The sequence below is a fragment of the Myotis daubentonii genome, chromosome 15, assembly GCF_963259705.1.
Source record: "Myotis daubentonii chromosome 15, mMyoDau2.1, whole genome shotgun sequence".
Taxonomy (NCBI): domain Eukaryota; kingdom Metazoa; phylum Chordata; class Mammalia; order Chiroptera; family Vespertilionidae; genus Myotis; species Myotis daubentonii.
The window spans coordinates 32097289-32120803 of record NC_081854.1 but is presented as its reverse complement, the minus strand read 5'-3'; the positions used below and the strand labels follow the sequence as shown (position 1 = coordinate 32120803).

Below are 23515 nucleotides of genomic sequence, written 5' to 3'. Positions count from 1 at the left end.
CTGCAGGAAGCCCTCAATAGACCTTGATTGGGCTCTGCTGGTCTTGGGCCTGGAGGCAGAGCAAGCCAGACTGCCAAACTCACCCTGGAGCCGGCCTTCCCGCGGGTGAAACCGGGAGGTGCTGTAACTGAGGTTCGACTGACCTCCTCTGCAACCCGGCTCTGCCCTTTTCCTGTTGGCTGCCCAAAGCAATCACCTGGGAAGTTTAAAAACAGTGATGTGGGACCACACCCCAGGCGCCTGGTGCCACTGCTTACCGTCAGGACTTTTAGAAGCTCCCAGGAGAGTCTCATAGCCGGATGGGGAACCCCCAAGCTAGGGTGACTGGGAACTGGTGGCTTTACTCTATGAGCCACAGTTTCCTCAGGTTTAAATTGGAGTTATACTATTCTTGTAGGAATACAATACCTAGTGTGGGGAGTGGGAGAAATGACCAACAGGAGCCAGCAGACCAGGGCCTGAGGGATCCTGGGGGGAATGTGAGGACTGTTGCTGCCTCCTGCTGAGACCAGCCGCCCCCTGCAGCACCCCTGTGCCAGGCTCTGGGCTGAGCCCACCATTCTCACTATTGTATCAATTCTCATACACTCCCTCGGGGTGGAAACTAGAACCGTGGCCATTCTCCAGGTGAGAAATCCAAGGCTTAGAGAATGGACATGATGAGAAAACCAAGGGAGGCCCCAAACAAGTGGAGGCCAGGTGGCTCCAGGCCCGAGTGCCCACCTCGCCCTCTGGTATCAGCTAACACTGCTCAGCCTTCAGAAGCCCTAAGCCACACAGGCCTAGTTCAGGATGCCCCAGGGCCCTAGGGACAGGGCACCGTTCCCTATGCCTGCTCTCAGCAATCCCCAGGCCACCACCACCCACAGACTAGTGGTGGTGGAGCCAAGAGCAGGTGCTGCTCTCACAGCCATCATGGCTCAAGGTCGCCCTCTGCTGGTTCATTTAAAAATGATGCTCAGGCTGACGCTCTGGCTCCAGCTCTAAGACCCTCCCTGCCTGAGACCTTGTTCCTAGGATGGGGTCCACTCTTCCCCAAGACACCATTTCACACACAGTAGGCCTGCCAGACCCAGAATGCAGTGGGAGGCCAAGGAGGGTGCCATCATTATGTGCGTTTTGCAGGTGAGACAAGCAGAGCTGGCCGCAGCAACACACGCTTGATAAACATAAGCTGTTATTAGTAATACGAGATTCCAATCTTATGTGGCACTTATTCCGGGATTCAGCCAATACCGAGCACCTCCGGGGTGCCACCCCCATCAGGGTTGGGTCAGGGACCTTGTCCCACCCTTTCAGTTGAACAGCTGGAGTTTTCCTTATTGGGTGGAATGGCCACAGGCTCCGGAAGGAAGAAAAACTCAGTTCTCCTGCTCCCCTGCCTGCAGCACAGGCATAAAGCCCAGCCCAGAGTTGGGCCCAAGAGAGGGGCTCAGTCAATAGGCACTTATTTTGCACCTACTATTTGCTAAGCATTGTTCCAGGTGCCGGGGACACAGCAGAGAACAAAATAATCTCGACTGATGTTTTTCTCCTCCTTCCCCACACTTCCTTTCTATGCCTCCAGGCCCCAGGGGACCCCAAAGAATGCAGGGTCAGCTGGAAAAAAATAGGGAGGGTTCCCAGTGACCCAGGCAGCTGTTGGGACAGGCCCACACCACTGAGTAAGGATAGCACTCAGAGGAGGCCAGGGGCTGTGTAAAGACCTCGTGGGAATTCATTAGCGTTCCTCCCAACAAGGCTGACAGCGTGAGACGCCCATCTTCCAGATGGGCACAGTGAGGCACAGAGGAGTCAGGGACCTTGCCCAGGGTCAGTCATGTGGGGTTTGATGCTGAGCCCGGCCTCCCTGGGGCCAGCAAGCAAATAAACACCTCCCAGAGCTGGGTCAGTGATAGGAGGAGCAAGATGATGGGAGGGAGCATCAGGATGGGGAGAGGCATGGGAATCAGAAAAGGCGTCCCAGGGGGGGGCCAATCCCAGAGCAGCAGGAAAGATGGAGGAGAGGGCACTCAAGTCGGCCACAGCATGCACAAAGGCCCTGGGGCAGGGACACGGAGTGCTGGGCCAGCACTAATTCCTCAGAGATGACCAGGCATCTGGATTTACTGCAGATCTTTCAAAAAACAAACCGACAAATGCCTCTGAGGGTTTCAGATGCACTTAATCTTTTTTTTTAATTCCAATTAAAGGGAAAGCCTTGCATTATTATGGATGAGACCAGGGCAGTGTGGCCGTTTTACCTTGTGGAGGCAGCCGGCCCAATGGAGATGGCAGTGGATGTTTTAAATCTCTTTTTAATTAAGGAAAAAGCTCTGGCTTGCGTCAGGGATGAGCTGCTGGAGAGAGAACCTGGGAGGAGGAGCCAGAGAGAGGCTCCAGCACAGCAAGGTGGGGGGATGTGTTCACCTCTCTGACTGTCCCTGTCCCACACCCACCTGCCTGCCCCAAGCAGGGACTCTGCAGCCCCTCCCTCCGGCCAGCCCTTCCCAGTTCCAGCAGAGGGTCCCTCCTCCTCCTCCTAGTGCCAGCCCCCTTGGGGCTGCTCCAGGGTCTCAGCCACAGTCTGGTGGTCTGGGCAAGCAGCCCCTCCTCCTGCCCTCAGTCTACTCATCTCTGCAATCGACACAGGTCACTGTGAGAGCCGCTGGCCTGTGGTAACCCAGGGCTCCTCAGGGTGGATGTTGGGACTAGATCAGTCTTTGTGGTGGGCCATCCTGTCCATAGTAGGGTGTTTAGAAGCATCCCTGGCCTCCCGGTGCTATAACACCTTTCAATTGTGACAACAAAAAATGTCTCCGGACACTCTGAAGTGTCCCCTGGGGATGGGGACATTTTTTAAGTGTACTAAAAAGTATGTCCTATGCAACATTTGGGACATACTTACACTAGATAATTATTCCTTGTTTATCTGAAATTCAAATACGAGGCATCCTGTTTTATGTATTTTTGCCTCCTATATCTGGCAACTCTATCAGTTGGGAGAGAAACAAGTCACAGCAGCCATAGCAGATGTCCAAGAGCTGCTGTTCCCTCCGTCCCGTCCCTGCGTGGCCCCACTGCACGCCTGCGCGGCTGGGACTACGGGATGGCCCAAACTTGAAAGAGTGGCATCCCCAGTCTGCCCTTCACCAGCTGCGTGAGTTCCTTCTCCCCTCTGAGCCTGTTTCCTCGGCTGCAAAGGGGCTACGTTAGAGACGGCAACACACGGTTAGCCCCTTGCTGAACTAAAGATTCGAACTTTCACCCTAGAATTGTAACCTGCAAGGCTCTCAGAAGGACGCATGGTATTAAGCGGAAGGTGTCTGCGGCAGCTGGGCCAATAGCAAGGGCTTAGTGGGGCCATGTCATTAGGACGTGGTTACTGCTATTTATCTGAAACAGGGGCAATTAGACAAGGAGAGTCCAGGGCCAGGTTCTCAGGGCCAGACAGGTGCCTCACTCCTCTCTCCCTAGTCTCAGCCCTGCCCCCGGTTATGCTCTCTCTGGGTGCAGCCCCTCTCCCCTGACCAGCAGATGAGCAGGTCAAAGGCCAGTCTCCCTCGATCTGGGACAACTCTGAAAGGCCACACCAGCTCCAGAGCACCAGTGGGACTGTGGAGGCCGAGCTGCTCGGAAGCCCACTCACCCTCAGCCAGCCTGGCTTCCCACGGTCCATGGCAGGCGTGATGCCATGGGCATTCCCAGGCGACGGGTCTGTCCTGCCACCTGGAATAGGCCAAGGACAGGTATCCTTGATGTGCTGGACTCCTGGCCAAGTGAGTGACCTCTCAAGGTGGGTACCAGGCTCGCTCACTATTGCTTGGGTCGCTCAGTATTGCTGAGCCAGTCATAAAGTTTTAAAGACATTTCGAAAGGGCAGAGGGAGTATGGGTACATCTTAGCAATAACAACGGCCTAGTGGTGATTTCTGTGCCCACCACATCCCAGGCGCCGTTCCCAGCTCCTGACATGCCCCCTCCATTCCAACAACAGCCCTGCCCCGGTGCCCATTTTATAGTTAAAAACAAAAAGTTCTGGCTCAGGGAGCTGAAGAGCCTCAGCCAAGTCACATGAGACTCGGACTTGCCGGACCAGAGTCCCTGAGCTTCGCACTGGCCTGTGCAGGTTCCGTGAGGCCTGCAAAGCACGAAGCAAAACGATGGGGAGGAGGGAAGGTCAGAGGTGGACATGGGCGCAGCACTGCCTTGGCCCACGTCTACAGCCCTGCCCGGCATCTGTACCCCACCCTGGCCTCTGAAGGTTCCTTGGAAACCAGGCCTCCAGGAGGGAGAAGGGCAATTCCTGTGGACCAGGCCGCTCAGCCTCCTGGCCAGCTGCACTCCGGCAGGTGATCAGTGGCTAGCACAGCCCTCCCCTCCCCGCAGGCTTGCTCTTCATCCTCTATTCATTGCAGATACTCCCAGAGCACCTGGTCCACGCGTGGCTCTGAGGAACCTTCCCGGCAAGAAGAGGCAGAAGTGGGGGTGGGGCACACATCCGGGTGCCCAGTCACATCCCTGATGCCCTCCGGGCCCCAGCTCGGCCACGCTGGGCAGGGAGTTTTACCGCCTGATGCCTCAGTTTCCTCATCTGTATGCTGTGGATGATGAGCAACTCTCCTCCACATGGGAAGACAGGAGTGAACCTGCTGGTGAGCACTGGACTCCCTCCCGGGCTGAGTGACGGCACGGCTGCCCCAGCCAGGTCCGGGGTCTCCAAGAGAGTGTTCATTTCGCAAGCATTGACTGTGTCCCTACTGTACGCTGACCGGACCAGGTGCAGGCTTTGGGAGTGAGCAGGGTGGCTGTGGTTCGCGGACCTGGGTGAGCAAGGGGGAGCTGTGGCCTGAGCACTCAGGGCTGTGCCAGGACTGTCTCCTCCTGCCTGCTATGACACTGACGTCCACACTGGAGGCTCTCCCTCCCGCCTCAGGGAGGACGGCAGGTGCCGGGGGTTAAGCTTCAGAAGACAGGGGGCTCAGTCCCTGCTGGGAGCCCAGGCTGCTCTCTCCAGGGCAGGGCAGGGCAAAATTCAGTGCCACCTGCTTCAGCATTTAGAACAGGTTTGGATTTTCCACTCCTCCTCTGAGAAGGCAGGCTGTGGGTCTCCCAGACCCCCAGACCCTATCTCCTGGGCAGAGATCTGTTCAGAAGGTTCCACAAAAAGCCCTGGATTGGAGTCTGCATTCCTAGGTTCTCAGCCAAGCTAATGTGCCCCTTGGTACCTTGGGCAGTCAGTCTGCACCTTGGACTGCATAAAGCTTCATAAACACACGGGTGCCCAGGACCCACCCACCCCAACCAAGCCCTACCCTGGAGAGTGGGCCAGGCCTGCGCCTGTGTGAGAGCCTGCCACGTGACCCTGATGTGCCCAGAGGCCGAGACCCCTGGTCTAGAATGATTGTAGTGCTTCCTGTTACTTTAAAAAAAATTCTTGATACCACTCCTCAGGCCCCACAGCCCTGCCTGCCCAGTGACCCCAGCTCTTCCTGCTCAACCCCTATTCCTGCCTCCGCAATGCTCATCAGCTCACCAAGCTTGTTCCTGTCTCAGGGCCTATGCATCTGCTATGCCCTCTGCCTGGGATGCTGTTCCCTCTGCCTGGCACGCTGTTCCCTGCATCATGTAGCTGGCTCCATGACAGAGAGGACCTTGCCCATCGCATGCTCCTCTATTGCACAACTTTGTTTAATTCCCTTCACAACTCTCGAAACAAAATCTACCGAACTGGGTTGCGTGTTCACACATTCATTTCTGTCTCTCCCACGGAGCTCTGTGATGTTCACTGCCATGTCCCTGGGCCTGGTACAGTGCCTGGCATGCAGTAGGTGCTCAACTGTTTGCCAAACAAATGAGAAGTCACACCGGATACAGCTCTGGTCTGGGCTCTGGCCCCAGGGGAAGGGAGCGCCTGCTGTGTGTCAGGCTCTGTTCCAGCGGGTGTAGGGTGGGCAGAACAGACCCCTGCCAGGGGCGCTGCCGACAGCGAGGTCAGGGACCTCCCCCACGGTCCCCATGGACAGGAAGCCGCAGTCGTTTCACAGATGGGAACACTGAAGCTCAGTATATTAAGACGTTGACCTTAGCCATTTTCTACCTTGCGACTTCCCTTCATACATATCAAGCTCCCACTCATTTTGAAAACTACTCAGAATGTATTAGCCAAGTAACTGCTGTTAATCCCCTCTCTTTTCTTGGAGCTCCTCGTCCCTATTAGTGTAAAATCCCAAATTCCCCACTCACCCCACCGGCTGCTGCTGCTCCCGGCCTTTGCCCGGGCATTTCCTGCTGCCTGGAAGGCTGTTTCCCGGCTCTTCCTCAGTGACGCCATCCCTACCAGGGTGGCCAGGCTGGTCTCCATCCGAGCATGCGGCAGTCCGTACTCAGGCGGCAGTTCGCCCCCACAACTCCCCTGGTTCCTCGGGATCAGAAACCACGGCTGCCCTGCTCATCCCTGAAGTCCTGGCCGGGCCCTGGGCTGCACACAGTAGGTACTGCAATCAAAGTTTGTGCCATAAACAACCTCAACCAACTCTGGATCACAGCGGTGGGACAGCCGGAACCAAGTGTTCGCACTGGAATGGGGCATATGGCGTGACTCATTTTCGCTGTGACCTGGGGACTAGTCTTGGACCTCCAACACCAATCAGAAAAACAGGCATCGTAATTGCCAGCCCACAACTGCCCCCCACACCTAGGTCACAGGCCGAGTGGAGGAGAGGCTCTGAGCCCCAGGAAGGGAGATGGGAGGAACGCCTGTGCCCCGGAGGCCAGGGTGTAGGAGCTGTACGTGCCCTTTTGGTCCTCACCATCACCATCATCACACACTCAGCAGGAGAGACTAAAAATCCACCAACATCAGCCCAGTTCCAACTGTGAGGCATCCTACCAAACACCTGAGCAGCTGTCCTCAAAACGGTGTCACAGATACAAAAACTGTCACAGGGACAGGGAACCGTCACAGCCCAGAGGAGCCAGAGGAGACAGGACAAGGAAACCTCAGGTGGGATCCTGGGCCAGGACAAGGGTACTAGAAGAAAACTAGGGACATCTGAACGGAGTATGGACTTTAAAATAATGTGCTGTATCAATTCAGTCACTGTAATGAGTGCACCATACTAACATCTGATAGGATGTCAACCACAGCACGAAGTGGCTGGGGGTATATGGGAGCTCTGTACCACCTTCACAATTTTTCTATGAATCTAAAAGTCTTGTTTAAAAAACAGTCTATTTCATCTCCTGGCCTTTTCTCACCCGGCCCCAAGCTGCCCAGAAGGCCAGTCGGCTGGGACTGTGTCAGGAGCCACATGGTGACGCCGGAGTTCGCTGGGGCTGGAGCTGGCACCCTCCAGGGGGCTCCAGAGACCACCCCCCGCCCCACAGGGAAACCCCTACCTGCAGTCTAACTTTCCCTGCGGAGGTCTCCACACACCTGGAGGAGCTGTCTCCAGACAGGGAAGGTGCCAATGGCTGGATGGACAGCAAATCCTGTCCATAGGACATCGGTTTTAGTGCTCATCTCAGATATTTCTTGAAACCTGGCCCTGGAGATGTCCCCATTCATCACTCCATTTCACAGATGGGGAAACTGAGGCTTGGGCACGTGAAGTGAGTTGCACAAGGTTGCAATTAGTCAGGGCAGAAGGGGATTTGAACTCAGACATCTCTGACCCCTGAGCCACTCTACCAGCGGTTCTCAAACTTTAGTAGGCACCAGAACCCCCCTAGGTTTTGTTAACCCCCAGCACCTCAGACTTAGGACAGGGTGGGTCCCGAGAAGTCGCATGTCTCATTCCCAGGTGATGCGCAGGGTGCAAGTCTGAGAATGCCCCTGAGAACCACGTGCTGTGTCCTGGGCAGTGCCACCTGCTGCTGACGGCAGAGAATGTGCTTAGGAACCAGGGACTCCACCACCCCTCCCTGCCATCTGCTGAACCAAGTGTCTCCAGACAGGCCATGTGACCTTGAGCCAGTGAGAGCTCCCCTATGCCTCAGTCTCCCTCCCTGTGAAAGTACCTATGTGTGTCCAGCTTTACTGAGGATGAAATGAGAAAACGGGGGCACATGCTTGGGGAGCAGAGCCAGGCTCACAGGGATGCCCACCCAGCAGATGCCGGCCTGGACACAAAGGAGGTGCTCTTGGACCGTGGAACGTTCCGATACATCACGGCTGCCATGGCCAGGCCCTTGAGCAGAAGGACTCCACTTACAGTGCCCACTCTTGCTGGCTGGTGTGGCTCAGTGGTTGAGTATTGACCCATGCACCAAGAGGTCACCGGTTCAAATCCTGGTCAGGGCTTATGCCCAGGTTGAGGGCTCAATCTCCAGTAGGGGGCATGCAGGAGGCAGCCGATTGATATTTCTATCTCTCTATCCCTCTCCCTTCCACTCTCTCTAAAAATCAATAAAACATTTTAAAATATGTAAAAAGAAATTTTTTAAGTGCCCACTCTCCCTTGGAACCAGAAACAAAAGTATCCAGGCTTCCTGGTGTTCCTCTCTCCAGGGTCACTGCCTATGGACCTCCCACCTCGCCTGCGTCTTCACTGCCGGGCAGGAAAGCACATTCCGTCCCCAGTGCAGGAGGCTCAGCGGAGAAGTGACTTGCAGTGGGCTGAGTAGAGTTCCCCCCAAATTCAAAATTCAAGTCCATCCAGAACCTCAGAATGTGACCTTATTTGGAAATAAGGTCTTTACAGATGTAATTAGTTAAGGATCTGGTGATGAGATCATCTTGGATTTAATACTGGTTCTAAGTCTAAAGGCTGATGTCTTCATCAGAGAAAGGACATAGAAACACAGGGAGACGCTCGTGTGAAGGCAAAGGCAGAGACTGGGGTGATGTGGCCACAAGCCAAGGGATGCCCGGAGCCCCAGGAGCTGGAAGAGCAGGAAGGACCCTTCCCAAGTGCCTTCAGAGGACGCATGGCCCTGGGACACCTGGAGTTAGGGCTTGTAGCCTCCAGAACTGAGAGTGAATTCATTCCTGTTGTTTTAAGCCTCCCCACCCCTATGTTATGGCAGGCCTGGGACACTAAGACACCGTCTAATAGGGTTAAAGTGAAGATTTAAGAGCTTGTGTGGATGAAGTTTCTATAGTGGCTACTTTAAAAGTCAAATGAAAACCTTTTCCTCTGGGTGTGCAGGAAGCAGCCGATCAATGATTCTCTCATCATTGATGTTTCTATCTCTTGCTCTTCCTCTCCCTTCCTCTCTGAAATCAATTATATATACAGTATACTAGAGGCCCGATGCACAAAAATTCATGCAAGAGTAGGCCTTCCTTCCCCGGGCTGCTGGCACCAGCTTCCCTCTGGCACCCGGGACCTGGGCGTCCCTTACATCCCCGGCTTTATCTGGAAGGTCATCTGGAAGGACGTCTGGTCTAATTAGCATATTATGCTTTTATTATTATAGATATATACATATATATATATCAGACAAACAAACAAAAAACCCTTTTCCTCTGAAAAAGCTGTATATGTGGTGGTGACACCAGGCCTCTGGGACCAATTTGCCTGTGTTCAAACCCCACACAGGTACCAGCTGTGTGGCCCCAGGCAAACTGCACTGCCTCTCTGTGCCTCAGCTTCATCTGGGAACTGAGAATCACAGTAATACCCACCTTATGATGGGAGAAGGGGCAGGTGAGTCATTCACGTGGAATGCAGAGAACAGGGCCCTGCCCAGGCTAAGCCCCCCATTAAGAATTCCCCATTTATCCTAATTGCTAACTTGGATTCTGATTGCTGGAACTTATCCCAAAGAAATAATTTAAGAAGACAAAAAGCAAAGCTGTTCAAAAGGGCATTATCTACAAAAGCAACAAGTTGGAAACAACCCGAAGACCAACTCTTTTTTTGTTTTAGTTTTTTTTTTTTTTTTAATCTGCACCTAAGGACATTTTTTCCATTTATTTTTTAGAGGAAGTGGGGGGGAGGTGACGGGGGGGGGGGGAAACATCAACATGAGAGAGATGCATCGATTGGTTGCCTCCCGCATATGCCCCGACCGAGGCTGGGGACTGAACCTGCAACCCAGGTACATGGCCTTGACCAGGAATTGAACCCGCAACCCTTGGGTGCATAGGCCGACGCTCCAACCACTGAACCACACCGGCCAGGGCCTCAAAACCAACTCTTGACAGAACCCATACAGGCATTAAAGAACTGTGAAAATGACGCCGCCTTGGGAAAAATAGCACTAGCACCAAAACATCAAATAAAAAAGAAATAAAAGACGGTGCACAGAACTGCACGTGCCAGTGCCGACAACCAGGTAAAACCATGCCTGCTGGCAGCCAGGTAGGGGAAGGCCCATGGCCAACCGTGAGGGTCACAGGGCTGCGGGGTGCCCAGCACGCTGAGGTTTCCTCACATGTGACATGTTCCTTACGGGGAAAGTGAGAACAAGACCCTGCCGAGAATGTTGGGGCATCAGGGCTAACGGGCTGGGTTGTCTCGGTTTAGCACAGAGGGGTTCTGGGCCCTGCCCTCCCCCAGGCACACCCAAGCCTGTGTTGGCCGAGGCTGAGGGGAGGGCCGGTGGGCGGGCCCCAGAGGGGTAGCCATGAAAAATGTATGAGCAGACCTGCCTGTGCTGCTCCTGCAGTTCCAGCACTTAGCTCCTCCAGGGCCCGGCCGGAAGGAGCCCTTTGAGAAGCTCGCAGCCCAGGAGCACTCAGCGTGCTGCTCAGGCTCTCAGGGCCGCGGGGGGGGGGGGGGGGGGGGGACGGGGAGCGGGGTGGAGGGGGGACGTTTCCCAGGGACTCTCAGCATCGGCACTCCCGGGTTCCTCCCCAGGTGGAGGCCCCAGCCTGCCTTGGGCTGGAAGAGAAGTGGCCCCAGAGGTTCCTTTAGGGGCTTGTTTTTGTCAAAGATGTCCTGACATAACAGCCAAAAGCGGAAGCAGCCTGGGGTCCATCGAGGGATGAACGGATGAACCAACCGTGGTCCATACGCACGGAATATTACCCAGCCTTACAAAGGGAACGCTGACACACGCGACAACACGGCTGGACCCCGAGGACATTATGCCGAGTCACAGAGAGACCAACACTGCACAGTTCCCTGTGTGAAGTCCCTAGAGCAGGCAATCCAGAGACTAAGTAGGATGGGAGTAGCAGGACTCAGGGGAGGGGGAGAGGGTTAGTTTTCAATGGGGACAGACTCCGTTTGGGAAGATGGAAAAGTTCTGGAGGTAGATGCACAACAACGTGAATGTGCTCAATGCCACTGAACTGTACACTTAGTTAAAGCGGTGACGTACGTTAGGTATATTTTGCTACAATAAAAACAGAAACAAAAAGTGTATTCTGACCACCTACTCTGTGCCAGGCAATGGGAGACCCAGTGAAGTCTAAGGAAGAGGGTCCTGGACTCTTAGGTTTGGCCTCTGGACCCAACCTTTGGACCTGCATCCCCCATGGATACTCACGCAGCAAGCACCGCCCCCAACTCCTGCCTGGGCTCAGCCTGGAGCCTCAGAGGGACCAGGCCCTGGCGGGACGTGGTTGGTTAGGACTCTCTAGCACCCCATGCCCGTTTTGCGAACAGCACCCTGATTTTCTCCAGGGGAAGCACTGCTCCCTACTTGCCCCCAGTCGGGGAGGCATTGTCCATCAAATTGTCCCCCCCCCTGTACCCCCCCCACTGAAGGACAGGTGGGAGCCCTGAGCTGGACCAACCAGAGGCTCTCCTGAGCTCACTCATCCCAGCTGTGGGACCTGAAGGACATGGCCCTTCGTCCTGGCCTGACCTTCCGTGCCTCCTGACTTCCTGTGGTGGAGGGAAGGAGCCAGGCTCGGCCCCAGACATCCAGGAGGAGAGTCCGGGCTGCTGGGCCCGCTGCATGGGGGTGAGGGGCCACCAGGGAGACTCCCAGGTTCCAGGCTGGGGAGACGCGGGGTGGGAGCATTTGTTATGCAATAACGAATGGGCTTTGAGGGGAGGTCTCCGTGTGGGCCCTATTGGTCTGGGTGCCCCTGGGTCCTTCAGACTCTGAACAGAAAGGTCTGGAGCACAGGACAGAGGTCTGGGCTGCCTCTGCCAACACCTACAACACTTCTCAGTGATTCTGTGTCCTTCTAGAACTTTCTCCCTGCTGGCTTCCCCCGCCTCCCAACTTGCCTTCCCCAGCCTCTGGCAGGCCAAACCTGTTATCTCGGTGATAACAGGCCAGCGGGTGGAGAGCAAATACCCCGTGCATGCCTGGCACCCACTTCTAGAGCCTCTTGCTCCCTTGCTGCCCACAGCCTGGAATTCATGCCTCTGAGAAGGAAACTGAGGCCCAGGGGGCGCTGCGACGTTCCCAGGTCACTCAACTGCCAATGAAAGGAAAGGCCTGGAGGAGCCCTCAAAGTCAGAGCAAGCACTTAGAGGCGCCTACTGTGTGCAGGTGCTGCTCAGTGGGAGGGTCTCCTCCCTCTCCAGGGCTGCAACACTAGGGGCTCAGCTCTACCCTCCCACCCTGCCCTGCCCCATGCCACCCCCACAGCCACACCCTCTCGCCCACATCAGAGCCGGTGAGGGAGAGCCGCCCGCCTTACCTTTCAGACAGGACAGCTTAAGCCCCATGTCGACGCCTCCGCCTCCGCCTGCCTGTGGAGAAAGGAGAGGCTTGTTTGTATTGGCCACGTGTGCCCAGGCCCCCACCCCAGCCCTGATGGGTGCACAACAGGAAGTAGTGGGGAGAGAAACCGAGGCCTCCGGGTCGCGGCGCCTGCTGACTACATCTGGGCTGAATTTGCTCAAAGCTGAGTCTGTGCTGGCGGAAAAAACTTTCAGGCGCCTCGGAGCTAAATATACTGGAGGCCGGCTGCGGTCTCGGTGAAGTTGACGGTGAGGGCGTGGCTGGGGCTGGCAATGAGGAACCCACATCACCTGGTCTTTCCTTTCAGGGGCCACAGATGCTGGCTGGCTTCATGGTCAGGACCTCCTGATGTGAGGGCCCTCAGCCAGGCCGCGGGGGGGCCCGACGCCCACCGTGACAGGCTTTCCCCTTCTAAATGCAGAGTCTTTGGAAATGTAACGGATGAAGCTGTCAGGGGTGTGAGCCTCCCGTCCATGAGCATGAAAACTGTCCCAACCAGAGTTCCCACGACCTTCCTGCAATGTGATGCCTCCTCAGTGTTCGGAGTAATCGATGAATAGAGGCAGCCACTGGCAGGGCTCTTGACGTTCAATCAATCCTCCGCCACAACCCTGTGAGGTGCTACTTCTGCCCCATTTTACAGATGTGGAAATCAAGGCTCAGAGAGTGGTGTCAGCTGCCCAAAGCCACCCAGCTTATGAAGAGGGGAGCTGGGGTTCTAACCCGGGATTGCCCTGATCCCCGGCCGGCCGGGACCCACCCCACTGGGGCCTTTGAGGCTCTGCAGGCCTTCCTGAGAAGGCGAGGCTCTTGTTTCCACTTTGGAGGACTCCCTGAGGCCTTGAGAGGCGATGCAGGGGGCGGGGGGATGAGGAGCTTAACCCCTTCATCCATAGGGAGCCCCTGTGTGCCAGGCTGATGAGCGGAGAGGGGTGAAGGGTGGCCATGAGAAGTGCCCCTCAGATCTCTGACACAGATGTGTGGCCCAGCGAGGGCCCCAGCCCCTTGCTCTGAGATCCCCGGACTGCTCCTACTGCCAGAAGCTGGGATCTGAGGCAGGTGCCCCTGACGGCAACTGGCTTTACCAACCACTCTTGGGTGATCTCCACCTTCCCACCCTCCCTCATTCCCTGGTGTCTGACCTCCCATCCCCATTTCCTACACATTCCCCATCAAAGGGGGGCCCACACAGGTGGATGCAAGGCCCAATGAGGCACCACACACCGGAATCTAGGTTGTTCAGAAGAGCAGGGGAGGCAGACACACAAACTAGACCTGACAGGCGGGGTGAGCCCAGGGGAAGCAGAGCGAGGAGGGGGACAGAGGAGGTTCCTGCCCCAGTCTGGGAGTCCTGAGGAACATGTCCCTAAAGGTAGGCAGGAGTGGGACAAGCCGGGAACAGCCTCTCAGGCCCCAGGAACAGAATGTGCAAAGGTCCGGAGGATAAGAAGGGCGTGGTCCATGGGAGGAACGAGAGGGTGGGAGGTCGGGGCAGGAATAAGATGAGCTGCACCTTGAGGGCTTTGGGGGCTGGTGACAGGGTTCGGGGGTTATTGTGAGGGCACCAAGCAGCGAGGCTGCGTTCTAGGAGTGTGTGTGGGCCAGGGGCCAGCTAGGAACACCAGGTCCTCTAGAACATTGCTTCATGGGTGGTGCTGCTGGGCCAGCAGCCTCGGCACCGCTGGGAGCTTGTCAGCAATGCAGCATCGCAGGCCCACCCGGACACACTGAGCCAGAATCAGTATTTTAACAAGTCCCCCTCGGACCTGTGTGTTTGTGAAGGTCAGAGAAGCTCTGCTCTGGCCCAGAAATGTGGAGCCTGAACTTCAGAGCCCGCAGGGCAATGGGAGGGAGAAGCAGCTGGAAGTGCAGGTGACACGCAGGCTCGGGAGATGGTGGGACCCCCGAGGGGGCTGGTGTGGAGGAGGGGCTGGGATAGAGGCTTCCATTTCTGCCAGGTGGGATGTGTGGGGCAGGTACGGGAAACAGGCACCAGGAGACGGAGTCAGGGAGACTGAGAAAGAGGGGAGAGAGGGAGGGAGGAGGATACTGCGAGGGCAGGGCAGAGAGACAGACAGAAAGGGATGGGGAGAGCCTCCGGGCAGCGTGTATGGAAGGAAGAGTTCCCTGCTTAGAGGCGGTAGCTCTTCTCGCCGGGACCAGAGCCTGGCTCCTTAACATCCCAGACTTCACTTTTCTCATCTTTAAAATGGGGCCGGTGCACTTGCAGCCTCAGGTAGCAGCGAGAACTAAAGGTCGGGGGTGATGGCTGTAGAAGGGCTTCACCCTGAGTTGGGCATAGAGAAGTCCGAGAAGTGTCAGCTGCTATTGTTTAGGACAGTGATGGAGGGAGGGGAGGTAGCGGTCTCCGGCGGGGCCTTTTCTCCAGGGGCTCAGGGGCTCAGTCCTCAGAGTGTGGTCCCGGACCAGCAGTGTGGGCACTGCGGGGAGCCTGTGAGAAATGCAGGCTCTCAGGCCCCACCCCACACGCCTCCTGAAGGCTCAGGAGAGGCTCTACGAGACCCAGGGGAAGCTCATTACCACTGAAAGGCTAAGCGCCGCATCTTCCCGGCACAGCGGGGTCACCTGGGCGCTTCTAAAAGCTGCGGTGCCTGGGTCCCATCCCAGAGACCCAGAGTAATTGGCCTGAGGTGCGGCCGGGCACTGTAAAAGCTCTCGAAGGGCCCTAGCTGGTGTGGCTCAGTGGATAGAGTGTCAGCCGGCGGACTGGAGGGTCCCAGATTCAATTCCCATCAAAGGCGCGTGCCCAGGGGGCGTGAAAGAGGCAGCCAATCAATGATTCTCTGTCATCATTGATGTTTCTATCTTTCTCTCCCTCTTCCTTCTTCTCTGAAATAAATAAAAATATATTTAAAAGAAAAGCTCTTGAAGGGATTCTAATGTGGAGGATGAGATGCTAAGGAAGCTCTCCTTCTCAGGGCCGGAGGATGGGCTGGGGCTGGCGGAAGAGAGAGCCACGGCCAGGCCTGCAAGGACAACGGGCACCTTTCTTGAGCATTCACTGTGTGCCCAGCCCTGACAGAGATTCATGGTCAATCAGTTCTCACAACAGCCCCGTGAGGTTGGGACCATTTCGATCACCTCTTTACAGATGGGGAAACTGAGGCACAGAGAGGTTAGTTAATGCGCACAAGGTCATGGGTAGCAAGTAGTGGGGCCAGGGTTCAAGCCCAGCACTTTGGACTCTAGAGCCCATACATCCAAAGGCAGGGCTTTGGGGTGGGTGGTAGCACAGACCTGACCTCTCTCTCCCCAACCCTCCCCACGCTGCGTCTCCCCCTCAGGGGTCCTGCAGCCAAGCTCAGATCATCCACAAATAAACCCAGGAACCCTGGTGGCCACCATAAGAAAGACTCTTAACATCACAGCCTTGTACACACGGTCTGCACAGCGCACTTTGATTTTATGGTCTATTCTCTCTTTTTCTTTTTAAGTGTTGGTCACAGCCCACTCAAGAGATTTTCCATCACATCCCATCCCGAGGATTGAACAGTGATTTACGATGGAGTCCTCACAGATCAATCAATGTCAGGACTCAGCTGTAAAATACTCCAGAGAAGAGTGGCGCATGGCACAGGGCAGGCGTACGATGAGGGCAGGGTGTGCTGTCTGCTGCTGATACTGGGAAATGGAGGTTCAGCACATACTTGTGGGTCTGAAAATAATAAAATAGTCAGAGGGAAGACAACTGTCTACCACGCACAGTACAGGACCGCTGTTCCGATCTCCGACTTCGATCTCTTTGCTGCGTTCTGTGAGGGGGTCCTTGCTTTTAGGAAACCCTGAAGTGTTTGGGCTCAGGGTCCTCATTTCTGCAACTTAACTTTCAAACGGTTTAGCCAGCAAATCATAGCACGCACGCGTAGGTCCAGAGAGAGCCAGTGACGCACACATGGCTCATGCTTCTGTCTGGTGCTGGGCAGACAGGAGCACTCTGTGCTCTGGCATCTTTTTGGGAAACATCAAAGTATTTCAGGAGAAGAAGTCAATACAGGAAAGAGAAGCAGACAGAGGCAGAGCAGTCAACAGGTCACATCTCCTCTGTGCCCAACACCGCTGCCTCCCAGCAGTGGCACAGGAAGCGCGGCTTTGTGTGAGATCCCATTTTCCCAGAACCTGTCTGGCCCGGGAAGGCTCTGTGTTATGCCATCCTCGGGAGCACCACCTCCCAGAAGAGTTGTCCTGGACTGACAGGTTTTGTCCCAAAGCTTGTGACTTAAATCCACCCCCCCCCCAAAAAAAAATATCTCAAAACCCTCAGGGAAGGAAGAAAACAACCAAACAAAAGGGTGAGGACCCAGGAGTGGCCCTAGCCTGGATTCAGGGAACTGCAGGGCAAGCGTCGGGCAAACATCACATCAAGGGTCATGTCTATGTGCGGCAATTACGTTTCAGGTTTTTAAAAATATATATTTTTATTGATTTGAGAGAGTAAGGGAGAGGAGAGATAAAAACACCAATGATGAGAATCATTGATTGGCTGCCTCCTGCACACCGGACCGAGCCTGCCACCTAGGCACGTGCTACTGTAACTGAACCCTTCAGTCCACAGGCTGATGCTCTATCCACTGAGCCAAACCGGCGAGGGCTCGATTTCAGGTTTTTAAATTCCCCAATGCAGAGTTGACGCAAGCCCACTTGTCTCATCCCAGCGCACGTTGCTGTAACTCTCGTCACTCTGCTTCTGCTCCCCAGGAGGACAGAACAAGGCAGTGGGCTGGGGAGGGGTGGGAGGAGTGAGAACCAGGTATATGGAGGGGCTGTGTGACCTTAGGCAAGTCATCTGACTCTGCGTCTGAGTTGCTGACGCTCTGCCCCCCAGGCTCAGTGTGCTCATCTGTGGAACAGGCATCCTGCCCCCAACCTCTGGGACAGGGCCTGGGACAGTCGTTCCTGTCGTCATTGCCGTCATCACTGTCACTATCACTGTCCTAATATCGCTACTGAGTCCTCCTGTGAGGGCACTGCATTAGGACTGCCAGAGGCACCAGGGCAATGTGGTCCGGAGTCTGATCCTCAGTGTGGGTGTGGCCTGTGCTAGCAGAAGTGCTCCCAAGGGTGATTTACTGGGGAGTGTGGACGGCCCGTCCACTCCACTCCCTCTGTGATCACGGCTGCCAGGCAGAGGGCCAGCCCCCAGCAGAGGCTACAGATGCGTTTACTGGAGAGGAACCCTCCCTGTAAATGGGCTGTAATGTTTGGAAAGTGGGGGGATGAAGCTTGATCCTACACCTGTCTGAATGGGAGCCAGACAGATGCCCAACTGTGGGTGTGGGCTACTCTTACCTAAATTCCATTGTCATCATGACCGTAACAGCTGATAGGCACCACGCTAATGCTTTCAAGAGGCCAAGCCCTTGCCCTGGCCAGTTTGGCAGAGCGGACAGAGCGTCGGCCTGCGGACTCAAGGGTCCCAGATTCGATTCCAGGCAAGGGCACGTGCCTGGGTTGTGGGCTCCAACTGCCCACCCCGCCCACACACACACACAAGTAGGGGGCATGCAGGAGGCAGCCAATCAATGCTTCTCTCTCCTCATTGATGTTTCTATTTCTCTATCTCTCTCCCTTACTCTCTGAAATCAATAAAATAAATATATGTATAAAAATAAGAGGCCAAGCCCTGGGCTGAGTTCATGATGGAAATGATCCCACTGGACCCTCACAGCACCCCAAGAGAGCAACCTCACTGGGGTTGGAGCTACGAGGAGTCAGGTGCTAATAAGCCACAGCTCTGGGAGGCCGACCGCCCAAGCTAGGCCGATTTGGCCGCACGCTTCAGGGCAATATCATTCTACATGCAACACATTTCATCATTTGAATTTGTTACAAAGATACACCGTTCATAATTGGAAAATAAAGATTTAATGGGAGGGGGCCCTTCGCGTGGCAAGATGGTACGAGCTCAGTCAGGTCCAGAGGACTGCTTAGGTATAAACGTTCTTTCTCTTTCACACGTCTGCAGGAGTGTGAAAACCTCCCTTTCATATTGAATCAGGCTCTGTTTATGTTCCCTTCAAAATATCAGATTGTTAATTATTTGCACAACAGCCTGAAGTAGAACAGGTTCTTTCTTGCACCCAGCATAAAAATCTCCCTACAGACGAATGGCCGTGACAGGATCCTCTCTGGTGACAGACAGTGATAAAAACTCACTTCCTCCTGCAGGGGTCCGCCCCGCCTCTGAGCGTGGTGAGATAGATGGATATCTGCTGCTTTGCACACCACACAGCCCTCTCGAAAGCCGTGAACATCTCCAGGGGAGAGGACACACTGGGCCAAGTTGTCTGTTATTGTTTTTACAGCAGCCTTGAAGATAGAAGCCATAAACTACCAGCCCACAGCCCTGAGTGCTTGCCAGCTCACCCAGCTCACCGCCTGCAGGTTTTCAATGCAAAGAGAAAAGTAAACTAATGTGCTCTTTGCACAGAGTAAAACGTAATTAAGGTGTAGCACTGCCTGTGGGAGACTCAAGAACCACTCACTGGCCGGAGCGACCCTGGCTTTGCAATTCTGGCACCGAAATCTGCTGATTCCCTTCAGTTACTACTTTTGTGGATCGTGACTGTTGGTCTCTAGAATGTGAGATAAATCTTCCTGGAGTGAGTCACAAATCTAGACCTGGAAGTGGCTATAGATAGGTTGCCAGATAAAATACAGGATGCCCAATTACTTCATGGGACATATTCATACTGGAAATTAGTCATCATTTATCTGCAATTCAACTTTAACTGAGCATCTTGTATTTTTTTTGTTATTTTGTTAATCCTCACACAAGGATGTTTTTTTCCATTGAGTTTGCCTCCTGCACCAACCGGGGCCGGGGACTGAAACTCAAATACAGGTAGGTGCCCTTGACGGGAAGTAAACACAAGACCCTCTGGTACACAGGAGACACTCTAACCACTGGGCAACACCAGCCAGGGTGAGCATCTCGCATTTTTTTATTTTTTTAATCTTCACCTGAGGATATGTTTTTTAAAATTTATTTTTTAAAAATTGATTTGAGAGAGAGGAAGGGAAAGAGAGAAGCACCAATCAGTTGCCTCCAGTATATACCCTGTCCAGAGACTGAATTTGAAACCTAGATATGTGCCCCAACTAGGGATTGAACCTGCAACCTGGATATGTACCCTGACTGGGAATTGAACCAGTGACCTTCTGGTGAATGGGACGACGCTCCAACCAACTGAGCCACTCCAACCAGGGCACATCTTATATTTTTATTTGCTAAATCTGGCAACCCTATACAGTGTTTGTCTTATTTCTAATACCTGGGTTTCTCAGATGTGGCCATGAAGGCCCAGAGAGAGAAAGTGAGTGAAAGGCAGGGTCAGGCTGTCTGATCTTTCTTGGTCCCTGTACAGCCACCTCCCAGATGAAATCAGAATAACGCTTTGGAGGTCATGACTCACCATGGTGCCTCGCCTTACCTCCTTAACAAAGACCTCACTTGAGGACCAAGGGCAGCGGTGAAGAATCACAGTTGAGGAATGTGACTGTTTGCCTAGGTGGGTGGACCCAGCAGACAGGACGGAACCAGGTTCCACTCCCTGCTGGGAGGCTCTGGGCAAGCTCTCAGAGCATTTCCTTACAGCAAACACAGGGAAGAAGGCACTAAAGGGCCACGGCCGGCTCCCGAGTAGGCACATGGCAAATCTTGGTGTCCTTTCTTCTTTAGAAAAGGCATTTTCTTTTTTGCCACAGGATGAGAATTCCTGTAATTCCAGCCAAAGGGACTGTGCTGGGAACAGATGCTACAAGCGTTAACATGCCTTCTATCCTGGTGCACAGGGTGCAAACATGAGCATCTTCCTGGCTTTAGCCCATGGACCTGCAGGAGGCTGTGAGCTCCTCTTGGGGAGGCAGGGCAGCTGCGGGCCCACAGGGACTCACCGAGAGGAAGTGAAAGAGGATGGGGGTAAGGGTAGGGACAGGGTGCCCACTGAAATGCTCAGCTGCTTCTGTCACCAGGCAGGGTCTTGGGCCACCTGGGGTCCGGCCTTGGCCTCCCACTGACTGGCCAAATAACTTTGAGCAAAGTACTTGCCCGCTGCTCCGTTAGGCCTCCGCGTGGTCAAGCTCAATGCTGATGATTTGTGCACCTTTCCACGTCATATGTCAATAGAAATGTTCATTTAAAAATCAGGAGTATGCTATTAGAAGTCAGGTTAATGATTAATTAACCATAGGGTTCATTTAAAAGCATGTAATTGTTTTTATAGCAGCCTTGACGATAGAAGTCACAAACTACAGCCCACAGCCCCTGAGTGCTTGCCAGCTCATTCCCTGTGGGTTTTCAGTGCAAGGATTAAACTAATGTGTTCTTTGCACCAAATAAAAAGTAACTACGATGTGGCACTGCCTGTGGGAGACACAGAACCACCCACTGGCTTCAAGGGGAGATGGGGCTGCAAGGGGCAAGATAAGGTTCCTGGGGAAATTCTGTCTCTTGATCTGGATGTACCCTTCTGATGTGTACATATTACTGTATGTATATTATACCTTAACCTTTTAATGGGGGGGGGGGTACACTTGGTGGTCTCAGAGGCCTGGCCTAGCCTCTGCTATATTCAAGAGCAACTCAATGTGAGGACTAGGGGTTCAAGGCCTGGGCTTGCCACTTACCCACCCGTGACCTTAGGTCATTTTACCTTTACAGGCCTCTGTGTCTCATCTGTAAAATGGGAATATAACTATTTGGTCAGAGCAGTGGTTCTCAACCTTCCTAATGCCGTGACCCTTAAATACAGTTCCTCATTTTGTGGTGACCTCCAATTTCATTGTTACAAATTGAACATAATTAAAGCATAGTGATTAATCACAGAAACAATATGTAATTATATATGTGTTTTCCGATGGTCTTAGGCGACCCCTGTGAAAGGGTCGTTCGACCCCCAAAGGGGTCGCGACCCACAGGTTGAGAACTGCTGGGTCAGAGGATGAAAAGAGAGCAGGCAGGTGATGGGCACCAGCACTTAGTGCAGGGCCTGGGATACGGCAAGTTCTCACTAAACAATAAATGCCAGTGTTCCGCTGTCCGCGTAGGGGAGTTCCCATTTCAAGCGTCCAGAGTTTATCTAACCCTGGGGCTCAAGGACCCCACCAGCAAGAGAAGGGCTTCCAGGGAGCAGAGATTAGGCATCAGAGCTTTCAGCCTCCTTGGAGCTGGCAGAGGGATTAAGTCTTTCCATAAATACACTGCCTCCCTCCCATCCAGAAGAAACAGTACCCAGGGGTAGGGACACAGAATCCAAGGTGGGTGTGGCCTGGACAGGTAAGGGGGTGTTTTCTTGAGTTAATCCAGCTGCAAACAGGGTCTCCCGTGCACTCCTGGGAGCTGGGCAGGGAAGCCGGAGCCTGCGCCTTCAGGTGTGCCCCTCTGTGGGAAGGGGAGTTTCCCACCAAGGCTGCTATCTCCTAAGTGCCTTCCTGGGGGGGGCGGGGGGGGGGCGGGGGGAGGGTGCTGCGTTTCTTTTTGGGGGAGGAGGGGGGGATGATGATGGCGGTACCGTGTTTATTGAATAACCTACATCCAGGATATAGTGAATGATTCCACATCAAGGCTGCCTGCCATAGGGGTATCCCCCTTTTAAGTGAAAACCACCATCCTTGCCCACCCCCAGCCCCCACCCCAGAGCCGCCTTTCAACTCCTCTTTCTCAATGACGCAGGGCTGCTCAGACTTTTCTCTCCATTCGATCAGGCCTAACAGCCAGTCAGGGGCAGCCTGGGAGAAGTCCCCACTACCCCGGGGCCAGCCGAGCAGAGCTGTGGGTCCCCGTTTGTAAAGGGTGCCTCCCCCCAGTTCCGCTGAGCTCAGTGGGCCAGAAGTCGCTCCTGCGTTCGCACCGGTCGCCCTTCGCGGTTGCAACCCGCTTTGAAGCCCTGGAAGCGAGGGGGCCCCTAAGTGAGGCGGTTCATAAATAATATATTTTGAAATACTCGATAGAGGGGAAATGGTTCCTCTCGAGGCCTCCTGCCCCCACCCCGGCCGGGCTCCTTTCCAGCTTTGAGGAATGACGACGGTCTGGTCCCTTCCCAAGGAACTCGTGACAGCGCAGAGTGTCAGGTGAAGAGTGGGGGCCAGAGGTTCCACGCACAGGGACACACCCCCACCCTCCCGGTGTAAGTTGCAACACGGCCAGAGAGGGCCTAACTTTCCCCAAAACCGCTTCTCCGCAGAAAAGTCTGCTAGAAGTTAGGGGGACTCCCGGACCCACCAGGGGCCCCCTACCCGTCCCGGGGCGCCCCCCGCCCCCCAGCCGCCAGAGCTTGCGGGGCGTGTACGCCGCCCAACGGGGTTGCGGCACCCGGGAGGAGCGGCGTCTCCTGGAAGGGGGGGCGGGGGAGTAGTGTGGGCAGCGCGGGCCAGACCCCGGGGCGCGCACGGCGGGGCACTCACCGCTTTTGGGTGGGCTCACTGCGGAGCCGCACACGGGGCGCGCGGGGCCCGTCCGGGCGCTGGTGGCGGCCGGACTCGGGTGGTCGCGGCAACCAGCCTGCAAGAGAGAGCAGCGGGGGTCATGGCCTGGGCCGGGGAGGGCGCTGGGGGGCCGTTCCGCCCCGGACGGCCCCTCGGGGCGGTGCTGACTGCAGCCCCGCCCTGCCCGCGGGCGCCGGATCGCACTGGCCAGAAGCTGGGGCGGCGCGGGGCGGAGCGGGACTCGTCCGCCTTCCCCCCCACCCCCCTGGTGGAGAGTGCTTGGGACACGCCCGCCCGCGCCTTGGGCATCCCGGACTCCCCTTCCCGCCCGGACTCCCCTTCCCGCCTCAGTTTCCTCTGGCCAAACCCAGAGGGAAGCCGGGGAAAGCTTGGGCGGCGGTCCAATGGGGGCTCTCCACAGTGCGCCCCTCCCCTGCTCTGGGTGCCAAGCTGCCTACAGCTGTGCGTCCCAGTCCGGGGTAGTGAAAAGGGGTGCT

General features: G+C 55.2%; 1 protein-coding gene across 3 annotated transcripts in view; it reads right to left on the bottom strand.

Annotated features, from left to right (window-relative positions):
- C15H16orf74 (chromosome 15 C16orf74 homolog) overlaps positions 1–23192 on the bottom strand; it is a 31677-nt gene extending 8485 nt beyond the window's left edge. Inside the window, exons 1-3 of one of the 3 annotated variants that reach the window (XM_059667155.1) lie at positions 22998–23191; positions 16098–16251; positions 12532–12583 (exon numbers count right to left, since the gene is read on the bottom strand). In XM_059667155.1, the coding sequence (XP_059523138.1) occupies positions 12532–12559 (28 nt within the window). In that variant the 5' untranslated portion in view covers positions 12560–12583; positions 16098–16251; positions 22998–23191. Of the gene's footprint in view, positions 1–12531; positions 12584–16097; positions 16252–22993 lie in introns of all 3 variants that reach the window. The other 2 variants (XM_059667156.1, XM_059667153.1) reach the window with 2 other exon arrangements.
- Between the last annotated feature and the right edge of the window lie 323 nt (positions 23193–23515).